This window comes from Lepisosteus platostomus, chromosome 2 (genome assembly GCF_059453375.1).
Source record: "Lepisosteus platostomus isolate fLepPlt1 chromosome 2, fLepPlt1.hap1, whole genome shotgun sequence".
Lineage (NCBI taxonomy): Eukaryota > Metazoa > Chordata > Actinopteri > Semionotiformes > Lepisosteidae > Lepisosteus > Lepisosteus platostomus.
In genome coordinates, this window is record NC_142612.1 from 64,796,589 (window position 1) to 64,818,729 (window position 22,141).

Below are 22,141 nucleotides of genomic sequence, written 5' to 3' on the forward strand. Positions count from 1 at the left end.
GCATTAGGATCCACACAGACCGCAGAGTGAGTGCCCCCTACTGACTTCACTTACACCTCTGCCAGCAGCTTTCTAAGGTGGTCTATCATCCAGGTACTAGCTAGGCTCATACCTGCTTAATATCAGTGGGTTGTCAGTTGTGAGTTGCAGGGTGATGTACTGCAGGTGCTGGCTATAATTAGCCAGTTAGTCATAATGACTAATGAATATACATATAGAGGAAACAAGTATAGAAACAGGAAAAAATGGGAAAATCATATATTAAAAATGAATGGTTTTTATGAAGGAATGAAATGTTACCTGATACAGTATTATATTTACAGGCTACAATGTCATTGGTTTCCAGGCAACCCTTCATAAGGTGCCACACCACCACAAGGCCTGCATAAGAAGACTCGGATGTCATTGTAGGGTTTTATACAGTGTATCGCTACGGCCCCTTGGTTCATGTGCAAATTTCACATGGCAACAGCATAAAAATAACTTTACTTGATGAAGAATAGTCCCATGGACAGATCACAGCCCAGCTTTAGGTCTTCCCAGGGCTGTATTTAACAGAGGGGTTCATGAAACAGGTACTATTTCTAGTGCTGGAGATCCTCATACCTGCTGGTATTCATAAAAGCTGAGCTCTTTACTTCAGTGGGTGAATTAGGCGATAACTTTGCTTAAAACCTTTGCAAGCTTCTTTTCCTCAAACCTGGGAAATTTTAAGTTATTAAAAATATAGTAGTTAAAGGCAACGTCCTACACGTTCAGGAAATGAAAACAATGAAGCGTTTAAATTATTAGGTTTACAGCGTGTTAAAAGATTTATTATAGTGCTTAAATGGAACAAAAAGCAGTTGGTGTAGGGGTCCCCAGAGCTAGGAAGGGGGGAAGGGGAACCCCAGTTTCTCAACCTCAGTACTGGGGACCCCTGTATCAACTGGCTCTTGTTCCAACCTGGCCTTGAAACACCACACCAGTGCTAGCTTCTGCAAGCATCTATTAAGTGTTTGCCTTTTCTCTGCTCACAGTCTATGCTTTCAAATAAGGACCTAGTTGGGGAAAAAAACAGCTCTTTCTAAACTTTTGCTGAAAGAAAAAAAGACCAAATGTCAACAGGTCAGATGTGTATAAATCTCTGTAATGGCGTCACTGTAAATGTTTATAGCCTTTGAAGTGATCCGGTACTTTCGGATAGGTTGCCTGGCAACCAGTATAACTGGAGCATGTCCGTTTCATAGTGTATACACATTTGAAATGCACTTTTTCGTGCTCTTTTTTAGGTGGATCCCCACAAAAGACACGCGGTTCAAACATACTGCCTCAGAGCCATAGTAGGTCTTTTTCAGTTGATGGCAGAACAAGCATCAAGGGATAAACAGGATTCGCACAGGCTTTTAATCCCCCAGTTGTGAGCTACTGGCTTAGGTTCAGGGGATCGCGATGATTAAGGTTAAAAACCTCTTGGCAGGACAGTGCTAGCCTTCTGAAACTCATCTACACAAAATAAAGAGCCAAGGTCGACTAGAATAACACTTACATGGATTTCACTTGTAGTAGGGTAATCAGGCTGAATGAACAGACACTGTAACAGATTTGGTGGTGGTGATGTCTCCCCTTTCTGTACCTTGGTGTAAAACCGCTGTACAATACAGCTGACGGGTTTTAAACAACTGATGCATCGCAATGCAAAAAAACATAAGCTTGAATGACAAAACATTACAAAAAATTTGTATTGTTGAATTTTGCACGTCTAGTCTTCAGGGCTATACATTTCTCATTGTAGAATTAAATAGACACCAAGTGCATTTCTTTGACAGACTTGGGAAATTTTACCCATAGCGTACAATTGGAATATTTCAAAGGTCACATTCTGAGCGCACACTACATTTAAGAGTATGATTTTTCACAACCCATGCAGCACATATTCCAATTTACTACCTTGTTTTTGTTGCTTTGAACCTATTTGCATAATCAACATACTAGATACCGAATAAATAAACCCACTTCACGTGTTAAAGTGTTGGTGTTGTATATCAAAAAACATTACCCAGCCACACACAATGGTTCTATATAGACTAAACAACGTCACAGTGTAAGTGTTCTCTGATCATCTGAACATAAAACCCAATCATCATACAGCACTAAATGAGACATTTATTTTACAAGTAAAAAAAAAAACAGCTTTAGGAATGCGATTGCAAGGTTGCCTGCAGAGTTTGTAATGAAAAGAACAATTAAAGATTCTGACTTTTCCTACGGATGAACTGCACGCGTAGTGGTAACACAACTATTTGTCCCAGCACAAACAGGGCCAAAAAACCTTAATCCAAAAGATGTTTTTTTAAAAAAGGTCACCTCAGTCTTGTTTAGTTTTAACTGGCCTCTGTCCACTTTAATCAACACGAAGACCTGTTCATTTTTGTTTCCATAAAATAAAAGCAATATTTTAAATTCAACCTGCCCCTTGTTTCCCCAATACTAGAAATTTAAAGGTTATCACACTTTGTTTCATCTAACATTGTCACTTTAATATATCATTTATAATCCCATTCCACGAACAATGTGTTTTTCCATTTTTGAATGGACTAAACATTCAGTTCAACTCAATTTGTCTATACCCCAATTATTTTAAACCTAGCAAGTTGGGACAGCCAGTGTCTATTGTGACATTTTTTAAGCAATCCACAATTTTACTGACCTTGCAAAATTTAGTTTTATGCTTAGAATAAGACTTTTGTCTGTCAACAACTAATTATCACCATGGAGGAACAATGTAAAATCTGCAACGACTTCATTCATTGTGCTTCAATTCATTAATAATGCAACCGAGAGAGAAGTAGAACACTGATCCAAATCATTATTCAACAGTAAGATATTTCATATTGCAGTTTGAAGTTATTAGGATAACAATTCCATAAGAAATATGAAACCCATTCACTTAATTTTCAAATGTAAAGCACATCTTAAATTAGTTCTTGAAGCATCATTATTACAAGTTCAACGGATTCCCTCCATAGCCATATTTTTGCTTCTTCATGGATGGTAGGTGAGGTGAAGTGGTCAGGATTCTAGCAGATGCTTGCAATCAATGCAAGTCGAGAAAAACAATCTGAGCAATGACTTGATTTAATTCAAATGCAATGACAAAAAAAGTTGAAACATTATGTGAAGGAAAAATAAGGGTGGCACAGAGAACAAAACACTCATTTTATGAAATGGTATATGACTGCAGGTCAGATAAGGTTACATGGATTCCTCTCACTGCAAATATAAAATCTTAGGCTTATGCACCAAATGTTCATATTTTATGAAAAGCAACCATTTCTACCTTGAAACTTCTAACATTTTTTTTTTCCCGGAAGTCATGCTGTTTTACTTGCTCAGCTTTACCACCTGAGGTTTTGAGGTTTCGTGTAATTTACAAGGATTAGGTTAAGTATGAATTCCACAGTGTTTTAGTTACTATGACCATAAGTAAAATAAAATAGGGAAAAATATGAACAAAGATGTGAGTCAAACAGTTAACTTTATTTATGTTCAGGTAAAAACATGAACCTGATGCAGTAAATTATTGCAGATCTTAGAAACCAGCACATGAAAAGCTGGACAAAGGATGGCTTACACTTGCCTTATCCAAGTCCACACACTGCTGGTGTGCTCAGCTGTTTGTTCCAAGCCAGCAGTGCTGAAAATAAAAAAAAACTACAGCAAGAAAAAAATAGAAAATTTAAAAAAGAAAATAAAGCAGGTATCTCACCACAAACTGGGTGTGAATCTGCATTTAAACTTTATTCTGTAAATTAACTTGAAATGCTATCTGGCCATTAAATGATAAAAACGATACACCAGCTCAATTTGCCCAGCTACAAAATATGATTGGAGCTCTCTCAGCATTTATTGAGCCAAGTTTATTTCTTGCCAGAAATAATCAAGTACACAGCAACTAGTGTGTCTTTCAGGGATTCAGCAGAATGTACCTACACTAAGAAACTATTAAGCGAAAACACTACCTAATCAAAGCACTGTTTTGAGTTCATAACGGAGGTGAAACGCTTTGCAAATGTAGGTTATTACACCATTTGCTGGGGAAAACCCTACAAAATGATTTCTACCCGCATTCAGCACACTGTAACTTTCTTTTCACAAGATTTAGAAACACACAAAAAAGCAGAACCAAAATACAACACACAAACTGGTGGCATATTATACAAACAGAATGCAAAATGGACAAACTAATCAGGGAAAAATGAGAATACATGGAGCTTGATCTATCAAATGTGAAGTATGAGCAACTTTGTAAATTTGTCTGTACAAAGTAATCTTTGGAGCAAAAATAAATCTAGATGCTATATGGAAACACACACCCCAGTATGCACAGTGACATTTATTGTTCCACCATTCTGAAAAAAAAATCCCTTTTTAAATATCACAAGGCAATGCAAGTTTAAAATGTCACCCATTTTTAACATTATTTTTCAACTAAAGGTATTAGTCTTCGTGAATTCTGTGGGACGTGTAATGTCTTTCAGTTTGTGGGAGAGAAGGGGCAGCAAATATATATATCAATTCTTTAATGTTTGCAAGCTGCTTTCTACAACAAGAAGGCTGTACACATTGCCTCGATGTAGGTGATTTTAAAAAAATGATTTCTCTTTTGCTGTAAAAGGCATTTAAATGTGATCAAGAGATCAAGAGAGATGGAATGACTGCTGCCCTTCTCTGGCAGCTATCAACAGTTTTTCACGCATTATCTCAATACTGGAGTAGTCAGGTAGCTTGAGATAGTTGACACAGGTCATTACAGAGGGCAGAAAATCGTCCGGATTCTCTGTAGATTCAAACGTCTTGCGCACAATCGTCAGCGGAGGATTCAAGCTCCTGAAGCCTTCAAACGGGGGAAAAAAAAGTTCAAATGCATTTAAAGCAAAACAAATTGAAAGTGAAATCAAGTGTAATTAAGCAAAATTTTCTTCTATGCCAAAACAAAGCTTACCTCCCACTGGCAGTCTTGGGCTACCGGTAACAAACTGCAGAAACAGTCTTTGCTGTTCTGCATCGAAACTACTGAGGACTTCAAACAGGAACTTCACAGCACGACTGGTGGCAGAGAAAGACATTACATAATTCTCAGGAGTGTAGCATTATAGTATGTGCGACACATGGTCTTTATGGACTTCTTAAACAATCTAATTTCAGAAAAGCAGTCAATCTACAAAGAATTTTATAGCAGTGATTTCAACAATACATACAAACTATGTAAAAACATCAAGTATCTTGAAGAGCTTAAAAGATCTTTTACTGATAAAATCTCCTACCTGTCATGTGTATATCCATGATCTGGTCTACAGCACTCCATTAAAGTTTTTACATCCCAAGTCTCAGATTTGCTACCACAAAGCAACTGATCCAGCTGTAATTGAAATGAAGTAATAAAATGCGTTGTTATTTTCATTTTGAACAAAAAGCTTTATTCAGAAAAAATACTTTTTAAAGAACCAATGAAAAATGTTTTAATTGACTGTTGAGTATATTTTTCTGAAATGTGTAAATGTCTGCAGACAGCAAGGAGGTCTCATGGTTAACTTGGCTGCCTCACTTGGACTCTTGTTCCACTCTAGCCTGTGCCTCCATCTTTGTGGAATATGCATGAGTTTCCACTGGGTGTTTTGGTTTTCTCCCACAGTAAAATAAAGGCTGTGTAGGTTAACTGGAGTCTCTATATTGGCTGCTATATGTGTGCCTTAGTGTATGTGCTCCTGCCCAGCATTGGACTAGTGTATTGTCGAGGGCGACTACATACCCCAAAGCAGTCTATCCAGTAGATTACCTTCCCTAAAGTAAGCTACTGGACAGATCAGGTCTATGTTAACAGTACCAAATCTGATTGATTGATCAAGTGTTTTATTTAAAATATTTGTTTAAATGTGTTTTAGAGTGAACTTATGTTTTTTCCATTAACTTTGCAGATGTTGACTGAATAGCATTTAAAGTTCAATGATGAACTCAAATTTAAGAAGCTTTAGTTTCTTAAAGGTTTTGTTGTTCACAACAGTTGTGAACCAGTTTCGGAAAGAATGCAATTGAGAGAAGGCCAATCTCACAGTCCTGCCGATTAAGTCTTCTGTACAATTCAAAGCATTCATATACTGCATTTAATACGAAAATAGGATACAGCCATTTCTGCTAGAATGCATGTTTCTATAATGTGAATTGGCTATAACGTGATAGATTATAAGGGAACATTTCCTCCACTTTTAAAGGTGTTACATAAAATGAAGTTCATTACCATAATTATTTTTTTCATTTTTCTGTGTAATCATATCTTCTCGTGACGAATGATAAACAATTTGTATTTACAAATGTATTCTATGTTCTTCGTGGTAAGTTAAAAAATTACGGTAGTGTGTACTCAAGAGTTCTCACTCTTCGCCACTGCAAAATGTCTCAATGCTTATTGATGTAAGAAATGATGCATATTATCTATTTTTTCCAGTTTCTGTTTAAAATATATCAAAAACAAAAAATAATAGAATACATTCAAACTAAGATTATGACAAATTACCATAAAACAAATACCTTCATTATTGTGAATCCAAACTCTCTACCTCCTGACCCCTTAATTCCCATTGAACCAATGGTTTTTATAACAATTTTCTAGAATGTGGTGTTTTCATGGGAAAACATTACTGCATTAAAACAGAAATGCCTGTACTTTCCTCTTAATCCCAGGAGGTACAAACTCATTTACTGGATATCCTAGTGTCTGCTGTCCAGACTCTGAGCTGCTTAATGGGTAAATATACCTTTAATGAAGCAAATTTTCTGAGTAATTGTAAAAAACAATCAAGAAAAATCCTACTTGCCTGAAAAAACAATTGTGTTAACGGACTAATCCAATAGGAACAAAACCTCTGCTTTATAGGGACAACATAATTTAAATCCAAAATGCTTTAGCAATAAAACAATGCTTCCTAACTCACTTAATTGGGAACTGGCCATTTCTCAGACTTAAAGAAAACATAAATTAGGTTTTCAGTTTACCTCTTCAGGATAAAAATACTGCAGGTGATGCAGAGGGAAGACTGACTCAAATCCTTCCCTGAATGACTCAAACTGTCTGGAAACTCCTTCATTCAAAGTCCAGTAAACCACCAACTGAGGAAAAAGAACAGACATTAAAATTATGCCTCAAATATTGATAAAAATCAACTTCATTTTCTTGCAGTTTCTATTTTGCAGTTTCTGATGGTTTAGGTTCTTGCTAGGTTCTTTGTACAACATTACCACCAATTACAATTGTACAGTTTTATAATTATAATGGAACCAAGTATTATAATAACATTAATCAGAATATTTAAACTCTGGAGATTCAAGAAGAAAACACATTCTTGATCCAATCTCTGAACCTGTTTAACTTGTAGTAACCAAAATGAAAATATAAAGCAAATACTCATATGTACTAATGATGACGGACTTTCCATAGTCAAGCCCATTAAACCTATATGGTAGCACAAGTTAGAAATACAAAATTGTTACACTTCTCCAACAAGGCAGGCTAGATAGGAGTAGTGGTGACATGAGAGTACATATAAAAAATAACCCACAGTTCAAAACCTACATAGATTGAAAAAAAAGAATGCTAAAGATATAAAACTAGATGAGAGTTATACAGACATAAGTATAAACAGTTTACATGTAGGAAAGGTTATGTATTGAGATTATGTGAAATTTCATGACGATTGACCAATCTTTAAGAAAAAACAACAAAAGGATGATTAATTCATCCCTAAAATAATGAAGTCCAAGACTGCGAAGATACTGACTTGATGGTTTAATTACAAAATTAAGAAAAACCTCAGAAGACAGACAGACCTCAATAGTGTGTGTAACAGGGCCCAACTTTCAAAGATATTAATGGAAGCAGTATCAACATTTTGGAGAAGGGGAAATATAGCAACAACTTGTAAAATTCAAAAGGGGATAAAACCAAAACAAAACTATAAATATGGCTTATGTTACTGGCAAAGTTATGGAAATGATTGTGTAGTAGTATGTAAAATATATGCATCTTGAAGTAATTCCATTTATTTGTTGAAATACACTTCTGTTATTTCAGTAAGAGTTGAAGTTCTTTCCAGATCACACTAACTGCATGGCAATGACAAATTTGTAGCAGGTGAGGAAAGCAATCCTTCACTGAAAGCCATAATCTCCATTTAGAATCCCTGAACTTCTACACAGCACAATAACCTCCCATATCTTTTTTGTATCTTTTATATATATATAATGAATCAGAATCAAGGTGTTTCTGTCCAGTAAGTTACCAAGGTTTAAAAATCCCATAACTGAAAGCAAACTGCTAGACAGTATGCCATCTAATGTAAAGCACACTTCATTTTTCTGTAATCAAACTCTTAAAGTACTGGTTACACAAACTAGGTGGAAACTCATATCAGTATTTAAGGCATCAGGGCAACAGTTGCTGGCAATAATGCTTTTGCACATTCTCGTGTATCTCAACATCAAAAATGTGAACTTCTAATTTTTAATGTTTGTGGTAGAATTCGGGACCTAGTCATCACTACTGTAAAGCACTATTACTTGGGTGAAACAGTTTTCTCTAATTCCACAAAAAGGGTTATAATGCTGTCACCAATGTCAGTATTTCTGGATACTTACTCTCAGATATTCCTCCAGATTGTGGATGTTGACTGGAATATCCTTGCCTCCTTTTTTTAACTCAACGTTGGGAAAACCAGGCAGAGTGAAATCAAGTCCCAGGTCTTCCACTGAGCAGCCATTCATTGTCAGGCTTTCCAGCGCTTGCTGCAGGGTCTCCCTCGTCTACACAAGAGGTAGTTAGAAATGCCTGAATGCTAATCAAACTAAACAAGCTTTACAAAATGAAATAAAAGGATGTTTAAATTAGGAACTCCAAATTATTCATGGATTTAATATATGGATTCCACTTCTAAAAGGAAAGGAATGGTAGATTTGCAGCAACAGTAATGAAAGGATGCCACCTGGTGTTTCAATGGAGAAGTGTCAAGAGAAAATGGAATGTAGAAAAACTACCGTGCTTTTCCAAACAACCACACAAATTTCATGCCTTATAAAAGCCATATAACACAAAAAAGGAGACATGTCAATTCCAACTGGGAAAGGTGCCCTTACATGTGACCTATCCTGCTCCAGTTTCTTTTTCTGTCTGATGATATCCTCAAGGTGATGGATCGATTTAGCTACGCCAGGATCAATGTTTACGAGGTCATGGGAGGTAATAGAGGATTCATGACGCAGCATCCACTTGTAAAAAGGCAGTCCCAGAGGAAGGTCCAACTTAAAGAGAAAAACGGAAGTTGCACCATAAACTACTTTCAAAGCAATCTGAACACAACAGGCAGCATATAGACACTGTGGCACTTAATGTAACACAGCTTACAAAAATAAATTCCAAGAAAAATACCTAACACAAAAAACTCAGAAGCACATATCAGATAGTGTGCACATACTGCAATGACAAAGACTACTGGATATTTGATACAGAATTTTATGAAATGTTAATTTACCAATCTGAAGTCCATTATGGCTTTTGCCATCAGTTTTCCCAGAAACCGGAATTTCATCTTGACCTTGGCTATGTGTGCTGGTTTGGTCGTCCTTCCAAAAGGAACAGCAAACAGACCTCGAGAGCTAAAGATATACTTGGTCCCCTCTTGGTTTCCTGTTGGGCACAGATATATATGGGTAAGTGTGGATCAACTTAATTCAGCTACTGACAAGTCTATATAAAGTAACTCATGACAATTTTACTTAGGCATGTCAAAACTTTTGAGTATAAGATTATAAGTATTCAGAAAAAAGGATACAATATTTCACAGCAAAACCTGAAGTCCAAAATGATCAAAAAGAAAGCTTGCGAAAGAGCTTTTCTATATATCACCCTGTAGATAGAGGTTATATTTTCACAGGGAATGTCTTCTAGATGCTCTAGATAACACTGCATCTATATGGATGCATTACTGATATCACTGATGTATTAAAGAATTTATTGTGAGGCCAGTAATACTGCAGTAGCATACCTTTTGGGTTTGATAAGGTGACTTCTTCTCCTCTCCACAAACCAAGATCAGCTCTTTGCAGTTCCTGAGATACAAGTGCATAAAACTCTAATGTTGGGCCCAGGCCAGTTCCAACCTAGAAAACCAAACCAATTTTGTTAGCACTTCTGCTGATTTGGACATAACCATCCGCATGGATCTCATGGATAATTTGAAAGATAGGTCACAAGTACAGTACTAAAAAATTAATTATCAGGGCTATAAAAATATATAGCTATTTACACACCTCCCTTTGCCTAAGGTGTTACCATATGACATTTTCAGAACAGCTTCTATGGTGCCCTAAGTATAGTGACCTGGAATGCTCATTTCAGCTATTCTAGAAAGACTAAAGAGGAAAAAATGTATGTAGGTACTGTGCTTCAATGGCTGTATGAATAGGTGATATACACTGCTAGATTTTTCAGAAAACCTTTATTGGGTGTTAAAGGGTGGCAGTCTTGGTAAGCAATGTAAAAAACCTGAATGTTTTTGGAATACATCTCTATTTTAAACTAGATAACTAGTTTATGGTTCAATACATAAAAGTTCTTTGTATGAAAACACACAAATCCACATAAACATACTTCATTTTCATACTGAATTTCCAGCATCGCTCTGGAGCTGCCAAGATCCTGCATTACTGATTCAGCTTGTTTCAGTAATTCCTCGCGGTTTATAGTGCGCTGTGGGACAAAAAAAACATCAGAAACCAGGCTTAAAATTTTAATAAAACAGGATTTAACCCACCGGAACAAGGTCACATGCAAAGTACACCTAGTAAAAGCTCTTATCAATTGTGATCAATATTAAGTTTTTGCCCAAATAAACATCTAACCTTTTTTCTATCCAGTCTTGGTGCAACTCTGCTGTCTTGGGAATCAGACTGATTAATTTCTGGATTTGTGTCCAATAATCTCTGCATGGCTCGGTCCCTATCAAAAGCTGTCACGTAGAATAGCATTTGTCTGGTGTCAAATGGGAAGAAGAAAGGGCTGAAAGAAAAACAAAATCATTAGAAGCCATTAAGGAAGCACTTTTGATACAGTCATCACAATCACTCACTGGCACAAAATTAATACTGTCCATCTGATTGGATAATTCAGCAATAGTTTAATTTTGCTGTATAATTTCAGTAATATATTTGTTCATACTACGCTACACAAAGACCAAAAATATCTTAATGAGGTCCTAAACTCAAAAACAGCACAAATGAAAGAAAAAAAAAGAATTATGACCATTATGATTATATCAACAATTTCACAAACACAGTGTTTGAGACAGCTTTTCATGCATACCAGGTTTTTCCAAGCTCTGTCAGCCAAGAGGGTATATTCCCTGTCATTATAACCAAGGGATCCTGAAGCTGCCGATTTGCTTTTGCTGTGAGCTTGCTGTTGATAAACTCACTGGTGGGAATAATCTCTTTGCATACAGCATTCTGCAAATAAAGCACAGACCACAACTGAATCAGCAATGCATATAAACTAGCTTTCTGAGTACAATAGACCTGGGATCTTTTTTTTCTTTTTATCCATAACATTTATAGAACTTTGCAGCAAACAATTGTTACTCACATCATACAGGTAAAACCAGTATCTGCTTATTGAATGGAGAACTCTTAACAGGAGGATCACATCAAGTGAAGGGTCATCAAAAGTTATGGATTCAGGAGGTTCGGAAATGAGGTAAACTTCTAACGGGTTTGTAACTGAGGGACAAACACCATCTGGAAAACAAAAAGACAGCCCATCTTATGTTCAAGCATTGAAAGAGGAGGTCAACCAGACGTGACTCATTCAGTACGGCAGCTCTTACCATGCCACAGTTCATCGTGTTTTTTTGCATTGCGAGGTGAAGTTTTTGTTGGGGCAGTTTGTGCACGGCCTCTCTTTCCACCAACTACGTCCTTATTGCCATCTTCATCTTCTCTCACAGGTTTATACCTGACAGAGAAACAATTCATATGTCACAGGCTTTACAAACTCACCTGATTTAGATCCTGCTGTATACATTACATATGAGGTTCATGCACAGAAATAATCAAGATGATAGTAACATGAGAATTTACAAGGAATTAACCAGTTTAAGGATGCTATCATGTGGATGTATATATGGACATATGTGGACGTATGGATGTTATTATGCTAAGTGACCTGAGCATCACCTCCACATATCTTGCGTTTTTCGTTTTTACATGAACTTCAATATTTTAATACAAGTCCCAGAAAAATACCATATTGTGTGAGTCTTTGTCCAAATTCCTGCTCTTCCTAAGGGGTTGCTTTCATCATCTGTGGACTCCCGCTCCTCTTCAGCCTGTATACTGAACTGTCTGACAGCCTGGTATACAGTCATGTTGTATGGCAGTAAGTGGTCTCCAATGTAAAACTGGAGTCTGTGCCTCACATTTCCAGAATTCAGAAACTGTGCAGCCTGTAAAAGCAAGAGAAAAAAAACAGGCACCACATTGTAACAAGCGAGTCATTTAAACCCCTCAGAGGAAAGCAAAGAACTGTAACATACCAGTGACTCATCAATTTCATCATCTGAACCATCATCATCACTGTCTTCATCTTCCTCTCGAATTCGTCCGTAGCCTTAACAGATAACAGTATTTTTAAAGACACCATGACACAAACAACAAAATAAAATCTGAACTCATGTTTTGAAGAGATCAAAATAGCTCAAACCTCTAACAACAAGGTATCGTTCAATAGCTTGTACCAAAGCCAATGGATCAATCTTCACTGGACCTCCCTTCCACTGCTTCACATTGGTACAGTCTGGATGTCTCTGCAGCTGACATTTCAGCTGATGGGTGTTAAAGAACTTCAGAGCCTGAGATCCTCTGTTTAAAAAAAAAAACATTAAAGAAATTAAATTAACTCGTGTTTAAAGGGATAAAACAACAGTAAAACTTCAGTGGGCTTTAAAAACGCATGTGGAGATCATGTGCAAAATAAAGTCTTTTGCTTCTAATGTTTGGACCAGTGAGGAGTGGCACAGCACTTGGGGTAAGCCTTTGGACTTTGGGGTTTAAGATGCCTGTGCAGATACTGCTTCTGTACTCCTGAGCCCTGTGAGGGTTTTCTTATCCTAGTTACTCAAGTCAAGTCCAACCAGCAGTACAAGTAGGGATCAGCCTTGTTGTATGGGGGGGGTCATCCCATCCAGGGGTGGAGTCGCATGCTCTCTAGTTCACTTAACACTACAGATACGAGGGTGAGCTTGAAAAGAGAGACTTTACTCTATTGGACCAGTACAACCATCAAGTAGTAGCTGTAACAGACAATTATACTAAAACCTACTCAAAATAAGACAATAAATAACTATTTAATCAATTATTATGTATTATGTAGACATATTCTTAACAAAGATATTTAGAGGTATCCACTTCATTAGTAAATCAGTAAACAGAGGAACTTAAAAATGTCTGCATATATATTACTACAAATGCAATTATAGCATATTTATTTGCCGGTATTATAATACATACCTGCTCCCAGTTCCATTGCCACTGGGGAAGTCATGTACTTTAACTGGAAACTGTTCCATTTGACTTAAACAATTGTTCATTTTGTGCACAAGAGCCAAAAGAGGTCCATTTTCTGTGGGATCTGTTCGTCCGGGAGACTCTGTGCCAGGAACCTGAAAACATGTTTATCTTAAGCTTATTTTTAACATAACGGTTTGCTATTTAGCTGCAATGTTGGCTGCAGCTATGTTAAACAATTTAAAAAAACTCTTGAATGTTTTATATATTTTGAAACATTAACATTGTCTGGACTCAGCTGTTGTAGGAAGTAGCTTCATCCTCAATAGTATTCATTCTCCAAGTACAACTGCCCTCCTCTGAAAGGAAGATAACTGACACAGAAAAAGCATGCTGATTGCTAAGTTAAAAGAGAAAGACAAAATATCAAGTGGGTAAAAAATAGATTTGAATAAGTATATCAAAGAAGACCTCTTGAAAAGCCATGGACAACAGCCTGGTCCAGTAAGAAACTGAACAATGTAAGCTACAGCATAGCCTTGCAAACTTTACCAAAACCAGGCAAAGTTAATTACCATGAACCTATGAACACGACAGCCTTAAATGTTTTCACTCATACGAGAGTTACTATGCTTTGCATACACATTACAAGGTCAAGCTCTTCTCAACAACTCAATACAAATTCAGTAGATCACTCATGTAAATCTGGATTAAAAGATTCTGAAGTTTTTTTAATTGAACTAGCATTCTCAACAAATCAAATCACCTACAAGGGGAAAAATAAAGCTGCAATTTTAAACAATTGGAAGGGCTCTTCGTATGCATAAAAAAAACATTTACATTTATTTCTAGCATTAAAGACCTGCCAACCATACCTGGATGCAATCCTTAAGCCTTTTCAAATATATTCAGATTTATTGGTATTGGAATGAACTTGTAAACACTGTACTGACTTACCGGACAGCCAAAAAAAACATGTAGAAATCTCTTTAACCGAACATCTCGACTGACAGCATCTTTGTCATTGTTAGAGGTTAAGTAAAGCAGCAGCTGTTTCACAAATCCACTGTGCTGGATTTCAAAGGAGGACACATCAGACTCTGAGACTATACTCCGGATTTCTACAAGGCACTCGATCCCACCATCCACCTAGGATAATAATGATCTTGTTTAGTTCATGTCAGGACACAGAAAATATAAAGTAAATCCCAGCAGCAGTTTGTAAGGATATATTTATACATGTATGAGACTAGAAAAATATACCTGCAGGTTGAGCTGTTCAGTAGCAGTGCAAAGCCTCTGTAGTACATTCAATGCAGGATTGCTTGCATCCACATTCTCAGAGTTGAAATAGCGCTCGACAAATTTACTGGCCTGTTCCTTTATCCAAGCCTTGATCTTATCCCTGGATAACAGCAAGGGGTTTTATGTTAAAACAGAGATGAAAGTAAAATAATATTAAATTTATAATCTATTATTTCCTCATATTATAGCACCAAATTCAAAAGCGGCCTCCTACAATGCGGAATTTGTTCTACACTCATGACATCTTCATATATGGCAGACTTCCTCAATTCTGAAAATTACTGAAGCTACTCTTCTCTCTACAGTCACTTCTACCTGACTAGTGCCTCTAGTTTGTAGGTTCATTATCAGAAAATTAAAAGCACAGCTTGCTTGGGAATAAAAAGCAATGAAAATCCACGCTTTCACCTATCTCAGTCAGATACACCTGCTTTATAAATGTTATTGCATATATTTGCAAACAGGCTTATAATTTTTAACTTGTGTTTATAGCAGCCATTATAATCCATGACATTTTAAACTAGAATGTCATCCCTTTTTACATTTGAGTCTAACAACTAATTTAAAAAGTCACCTCCACTTATTTTGCAGTATAAATCAAGTATTTAAAAACTTCAGGTGTACCACAGAATCAAAATAAGCAGACTATAGTACATACTGCACTGTTACAATAAGTCTTTTGCAAATAAAACTTCTTTACACAAATCACAATGCAAGGAAAATATTTGGGGGAGAGCTGACTGCATAAAAATACTTTTGAATGTCACCCATTGTTGTACCTGTTATTAGAAATGGAGTCCTTAGGAGGAGCCCGGGCAAGCCCACTGACACCAGCTGTGCGTGCCGGCTCAGAGTTGGTGCTGTTAGTTTGAGTACTTAATTTACCCCATGTTTTTGGGTTTAAGCTTGCCAAGAAAGACGATTTGGGGGACTGTGTAGTAGTAGGACTTTTAGCTGTAAAGACAATAATAATGACAAAATGCGATTTTTTTTAATTCAAAAGAAATACTATATCAGTCAAAAAAGCTGTCTAGATGTTGTCAGGACTGTACACCAGTTAATTATGCCAAATTAACAGTATGTCAAGGAAACGTTAAAATAGTTACAAGACAGCACAAAAAAGTACATGAAATTAGCTTTAAAATTTAAATGATGTACAATGTACACGTGTTAAAGCTACTGAAAAATTAAAACATAGTTTAGTAAAATTCTTGTTTTGGTTTCAAAGCCTTTTCTTGAATAGTGAGATAAACTTAGATAAGTATTTAAAAGTCTTACATTTAATTACCCCTTGTTAATAGATACATTTACCTTGATTGTCAACTTTGTCATCATCCCTTGGTGGTGAATACTTGGGCCTTCTTGGCCCTCGCTTTGGTAGACGTTTTCTCTTCAAAACATCACTTAATCGGCTACAACAAAAAAAGCTAATTTCATTTCTGGACACTTGTTAAGAAAATGTTTAATACAAAGCACAATGCCCTTATGTAAAATCAAATGCCAAACACTAGTTTAACAACTTTCAGTGTATTATTAGAACAAAATCTTCTGACATTTTTTTCAGTATATCTATAGATTGCTCACCCCTGGGGACTCAGGTCCAGAGAATCATCCATGCTGTGCTGGAAGCTCGGAGAGCCCAGGTCAGGAGCCACATTGGTGGCAGCAGTAGTCGCTGCTGTGCTAATTGTCGTCGTACAGAGACTTCCAGAACCACTCGTACAAGCCTTCGGAGGACTAGTGAGGAAAGTCTCCGACTCTGCCAGATTCTTTACTTGGTGCATTACACCTTGTAAACAAAAAAACCCCACATTCGAGTCAGAAGAAAAAGCCACATTTCTTACTATGATTTAACATAGTAAGTTTACAGTGTTAAATTAACATTAACAGTGTTTCAGCCAATTAAACCTACTGCTGTAGATTAAGAAATAAACTAAAAGGTTAAGATTCAGAAGTTGTTACAATTAATATCAGCTTCCTAGAATTCGTGCTGTACACAGGTCTACTGAAGCAGGGAAAAATACCTCAACTAGAATTTGAGCTAGCATCACATCTTAATTAAAATATGAATTCTGTCCCACACTACAGACAAACGTGTGCAATACTTGGAAGAACATACTTCAAACACATTTGTTAGATACACCTGTATTTTTTTTTTATTACCTTCTCTTCTAAAGTAAACACTGAAAATATCGGGCAACTTTTGCATTAAAATTTCTGCCATTTGAAGGGCTCCAACAACTATCTTCAGATCTTGACTTGACAGCATGGAAGCAATGTGACTGAAATACAGAAGAAAAAAAAGTTCATATGTATACACAGTGACAAATGGCTAAACATGGCCATGTCCTCATTCCTATTTATATATGGAATTCACTTTTTGACACATGCAAGTGTCACCTCTGACATTTGAGAAGAGATATACAGTGGTTCTTCACTTCACTATAGTTCATTTTCGAATGGATTTTTTTTTATGGTGAAATGATTTCTAATGAACTAAACGAAAATACTTATTCTAAACCTTTTAAAGTTTGCTGCTCAAATTAGAACCTTAGATACGCACCTAGATACAGCATGGTTTTTTAGCACATCTTTTAGGAGTTCTGCATCTGCAAAATAAATAATCCTAAGAATTGCTCTAAGGCACTTGTGTCTGACCGCAGGCCCAGCTGAGGAGCTGTACACTTCATAAAGGACACCAAACAAAGTCTTTATAAAGCATTTTGCCAGTTCGGGGTCTTCTTTCATCAGCTGTGCCCTAGCATCTTCCTTCTTCACTTCCAAATGTCCACCTTAGGAGGAAAAACCAAAACAAAAATTAAAGGTGGTGTCACCATCCGAAAATCCAGCATGAAAAGAAGATTTCCACTACCTGATTAAATATGGCATGTAATATTTATGAGAATGTAATGCACTTAATTTTTTTAAAATAATGTGGTGCTCAATCAAATCCCAATAAATTTGCTACAGCACAACAACCTACCCCTCTCGGGTGACGGGTAACAAGAGGTAGTTCCTTCATTGGATTTATAATACTAAAACCTGGAGATGTCAAATCCCAAGAATACTTTCAATAAAGATAAAAAGAATGTGCTCTATTACAAACCAGACAATACAAGCATATTTGGTGAATATCCACAGCATATTATGGCAAGAAAAAGCTTTGAAACTTAAATATGAAAATTATTTTTAGCATTGCACCTCTGCTGGGATTAAACCATCACCGCTTTACTAACCTTGCCAGCAATAAGACCATATGAACAGCTGATAAACGACATGCTTACTTAATTTATTTATTAGGTACTGATCAATATAACAGTATTACATTTGTTGAAACTTACTAGTGTTGGGGTTGGCTAAAGGGTTAGGTTTTCTCTGAATGGCTCGCGCCGTTCCTGTATCCTCATTGATCTGCTGCATAGAATTAAAATCAATAGTATAAACACGTCCGAGTGTGGACAAGCTAATTTCGTCTTCACCATTCTGATGAGCTGTCTGCGAGCAGAAAGATAAGAGAAAGGGTCAATTCATCTATGAAATACAAGCACCGAGAATCTAGCTGGGAAACTTTAGTAAGAACTCTTTAGAATCACAGAAGATTTACTCAAATAAATGTCTTTCATAGCAACTCTAACTCAATATGAACCCTTTAAATATGTTAGTATGCATGCCTGCATACTACATCACAAAACATTTTTCCAATCGGAAAAGTAATAAAAACCCTGATTCCGTGTCATTAATTTGTTTCATTTTAATATTTTACTTTTGCATTACTTGTAATTAAAAACCATTGCTGATCTAAAGAATATGGCAATGCAGAACCCGGGGCTCCATTTTGTGCTTAAGAGGTTTTGATACTCAGACTTTGCTGAAACTCCAGTATTGTAAGTATTATAACATACATCCTGGGACAGTGAATGTCTATAAAGCAATGTATAAACAGTAGGGTATGTGTGCCGACTCAAAAACAATTTAGAAATAAAAACCTATTAAGGCCATACCTAATGTATGTGAAACTTATACAAAGATAGTGTTCTAAAACAGAACCTTCATCTTGTATTTAAGTAATTGCATTTGCCATCTCAATACTGCTAAGTACCTGAAAGTCATCCAACAAGACCAGAAGAGATGGTTTGCTAAATTAAGCCTGTGCCTATGAATTTAAAGAATAACCAGCAAATCCTGCCTTACACATGATGAAAAGTGTTAAAGGGATGGCTTGCAATCGAGATTCGGTAAACGTACCATCAATTACAAGCACAAAAACAAAAGGTATGATTGCCTAGATTCGTGAAGTGTCCCGATTTCTTTAATAATATTTTCTCTAACCAACTAATTCTCATCTAAGCTAGCACAGACCTCTAAAATAAGTATTCTAAAATCAGCTGCATACACAGTAAATGCAAACCAGCCTTTTGTTTATTCAGTATAAAATGTACCTCTATTATCCGACTGTCAATTCTGTTATAAGGATGCCACAAGCCTCTGTCATCTCTCCACTGCCAGATAGCACCGTCTGTGTTTTGAGTGTTTCCTTTTTTCAGCATTGTGTCTACTGCAAAGATGCCCTCTCTGGGAAGGCATGGCATGAGCTCACTGAAATAAGAGACTGAAGTTAGTACTGGCTGCACAAGTCCTAATACATAGAACTTATATTTTATATTATTCACATTTCTTTTAAAGTAATAATGTTACTCTTACAGATAGCTCTGCCAGCACAGTCACATTTAACCAATAGTGTATTAAAATATGATGACGCACAATAAACATACAAAATAATTACATTTTCTGTGAATTGGTTTAATTCTCATTGTGTGCTAAAATGTGAAATGTTAAGCAGCTAAACAATGTTATTCTCAGTATATATGTGACTTGAAGATAACATTACAGATCTTAAAATATGCCGCAGCTTAATTTTTTTGTCTACTGGGTAATTTACCAAATAAGAGACGTCAGCTCGTAAAGTTCCTGGGGACTCCTTGGAACCAGGTCAATCTGCTCCTGACAACTGCCATTTGAAGCACCACAGAGGAGAAAGCGCAGAGTTTCTGCTATATCTGGAAGTAAATCAACACTTTTAACATTCTTGCATTGTAATGTTTATTATAAACTAAGAACAGCATATAAATAATACCTCTAAAGAGCAGAAAGTAATGACATTTAACAGCGATGGCAGGATAATCCAATGCTACCATTCACTCACAAAAGCACTTACTCTGTTTCATGAGCTGCACAGCCAGGCTGGGGCAATTGGAACACATCAAGGAGAACATCCGTACCACCATAATGAACATTCCTGAGCTCAAGATAGGAGGAGTCACAACCAAGAGCTGCTGGATATTAGTCAGCAGATCCTTAGATGCTACCTGTTGCAGCAGGTTCTGTTAAATGAGAAATTATAATCTCAGGCACAAAATCTAATTTACCGAAGGTGGCATACACTAACAGTTAACATCTTAATCAGAATTTCAAAAACCAATACAAATGCAACTTACCTCTTCGTGCTGAAAGTTGTCTACAAGCCGGGCAAAACAGAGACAAGTGCTTTCAACTGATTTTTTATCCTGTAAAACAAAGTTATTCACATAAGGTAAAGAAACTTTCTGCTCTGCATCTTTTAATGTAATTATGGTCATAATGAAGACTAGTTCGAAAAACTGATAATAAGCAATCCACACACCAGAAAAAAAGCTAAAAAAGAGCTAAAGCTAATCTGAGTAAATATATCTTTCCTATTATTGTAGTGCTCAGAAATTTACAATGCTGACCATGAAGATATTGGATATGAATATCCATATATGTCCTTGACTTGTACAGTGGATCAAGAGCAAGCTAAATTGTGCAATAGGCCCCAAGATTTTTCCTACCTGATGGGTTAGCCTTTGTGTTAGTAAGGGCAGTGAATCCGAAACAAAGTGAAACTCATCAGGAGTGATACTCTGACAGCAATTGGCAGCAATAGCCAGAGCATTTCGTTGTGCATTAATGCTGAAGAACTCAAGGTAAAGCAAACAGTCTGCCAACCCTCCCTACAATAAAGAAAAAAGGAAGATAATGTACATGAACATGCTTTATTAATACAAACAGACTTAAGATTGAGAAAGATAAGGTTCATCATAGCATCTTATATTTTTTGGCTTTAACAGATTTATAATAATTAAGATGAAGTTATATTTTAAGGTTACTACAGTCAGTCTAAAGCACTATCAATAGTTATTTCCAGAATAACTACTAAATAGATCTGCTTTTAGTGTTCACTTGTCTTCTCTTTCTTTATATTTATTGATACATTTATTTGATATAGTTCATGAGAAAGTTTACTATGACTAGACAATATATAACACTAAAAATCATGTAACTTCTTAATTGAGGACTAGAGAGAGATACCAGAGTCTGACACTTCTTTAAAGGCAGGAACTAGCACAAATCCCAAATCTCTGCTCAAAGCTTCACTTTATACCTTTTATAGTATACACTGAACTCTACACTGGCAGGAGGATGAATTAAACACCTAAACTAGCCTTTCTGCTGATTTCCTCTGAAGGTTTGCGGTCACCTATTTAAAGTTTATTATGCACTTCTGTGCTATAAGGATTGAAAACTTTGGTCCTGTCCACTTAAAACCATTTTTATGTACTGCTTTCTTTAAGACATCGCTCCTCAAGACAAAAACATTGTTTTGCTACCAAATTTAAATGTAAAAAGTTTATATTTAAAGTGATGTTATGGCAGTCATGATTACTAACAAATTCTGAACACCTCTGAACAAAAGATGACCTCCCAAACAACTACATCTGGAAGCTTGACACAATGCAACTTGGAAAGCCCGTCACATTTGGACCACTGGTGCACTAATTTCTGTGTGGACACTGGAAACTTCTTGTTTTGATGCCGCAGGGCTCTACACATACATAGTGAAATACTTTAGCACATCATATTTTGTGTGAAGAACAGTATAGATTGTCCAGCTTGGAATCAATTCTTTAAATATACTTACAGCTTGCAGAATGGCCTTGCTATGTCTACGTGACAACATTTCCAGAGCTGTTAGGGCCTGCTCAGCTACATCAATAAACTGTATGACTTGGAGCTGAGGAGAGACAACAAACACTGGTATGTTAAACAAGCATTACCTAAATCTAGTCGTGGAGACCCACAGAGTTCTAGTTTCTTCTTTGCCCAAGTCCTCAACAGTAACTTTGTAAAATAAGAAAAATAAACTATGGATTACGACTAAGGCCAGCTCAAA

At 36.4% G+C, this 22,141-nt stretch overlaps 1 protein-coding gene across 7 annotated transcripts in view; it reads right to left on the reverse strand.

The window, feature by feature from the left end:
- Positions 1–3,500: 3,500 nt before the first annotated feature.
- trip12 (thyroid hormone receptor interactor 12) overlaps positions 3,501–22,141 on the reverse strand; it is a 40,342-nt gene continuing 21,701 nt past the window's right edge. For 4 of the 7 annotated variants that reach the window (XM_088613112.1, XM_088613109.1, XM_088613084.1 and 1 more), the window contains 31 exons: positions 21,890–21,982; positions 20,760–20,921; positions 20,388–20,456; positions 20,108–20,273; positions 19,832–19,949; positions 19,332–19,488; positions 18,234–18,387; positions 17,456–17,684; positions 17,056–17,174; positions 16,477–16,681; positions 16,204–16,304; positions 15,672–15,846; positions 14,851–14,992; positions 14,545–14,736; positions 13,591–13,742; positions 12,785–12,942; positions 12,618–12,691; positions 12,328–12,527; positions 11,910–12,037; positions 11,669–11,820; positions 11,390–11,532; positions 10,930–11,086; positions 10,679–10,777; positions 10,074–10,188; positions 9,561–9,715; positions 9,166–9,330; positions 8,671–8,835; positions 7,033–7,146; positions 5,307–5,401; positions 4,985–5,088; positions 3,501–4,876 (listed from right to left, as the gene is read on the reverse strand). In XM_088613112.1, coding sequence (XP_088469238.1) covers positions 4,680–4,876; positions 4,985–5,088; positions 5,307–5,401; positions 7,033–7,146; positions 8,671–8,835; positions 9,166–9,330; positions 9,561–9,715; positions 10,074–10,188; positions 10,679–10,777; positions 10,930–11,086; positions 11,390–11,532; positions 11,669–11,820; positions 11,910–12,037; positions 12,328–12,527; positions 12,618–12,691; positions 12,785–12,942; positions 13,591–13,742; positions 14,545–14,736; positions 14,851–14,992; positions 15,672–15,846; positions 16,204–16,304; positions 16,477–16,681; positions 17,056–17,174; positions 17,456–17,684; positions 18,234–18,387; positions 19,332–19,488; positions 19,832–19,949; positions 20,108–20,273; positions 20,388–20,456; positions 20,760–20,921; positions 21,890–21,982 — 4,455 coding nt within the window. In that variant the 3' untranslated portion in view covers positions 3,501–4,679. The remainder of the gene's footprint in view (positions 4,877–4,984; positions 5,089–5,306; positions 5,402–7,032; positions 7,147–8,670; positions 8,836–9,165; positions 9,331–9,560; positions 9,716–10,073; positions 10,189–10,678; positions 10,778–10,929; positions 11,087–11,389; positions 11,533–11,668; positions 11,821–11,909; positions 12,038–12,327; positions 12,528–12,617; positions 12,692–12,784; positions 12,943–13,590; positions 13,743–14,544; positions 14,737–14,850; positions 14,993–15,671; positions 15,847–16,203; positions 16,305–16,476; positions 16,682–17,055; positions 17,175–17,455; positions 17,685–18,233; positions 18,388–19,331; positions 19,489–19,831; positions 19,950–20,107; positions 20,274–20,387; positions 20,457–20,759; positions 20,922–21,889; positions 21,983–22,141) is intronic. The other 3 variants (XM_088613121.1, XM_088613102.1, XM_088613093.1) reach the window with 1 other exon arrangement.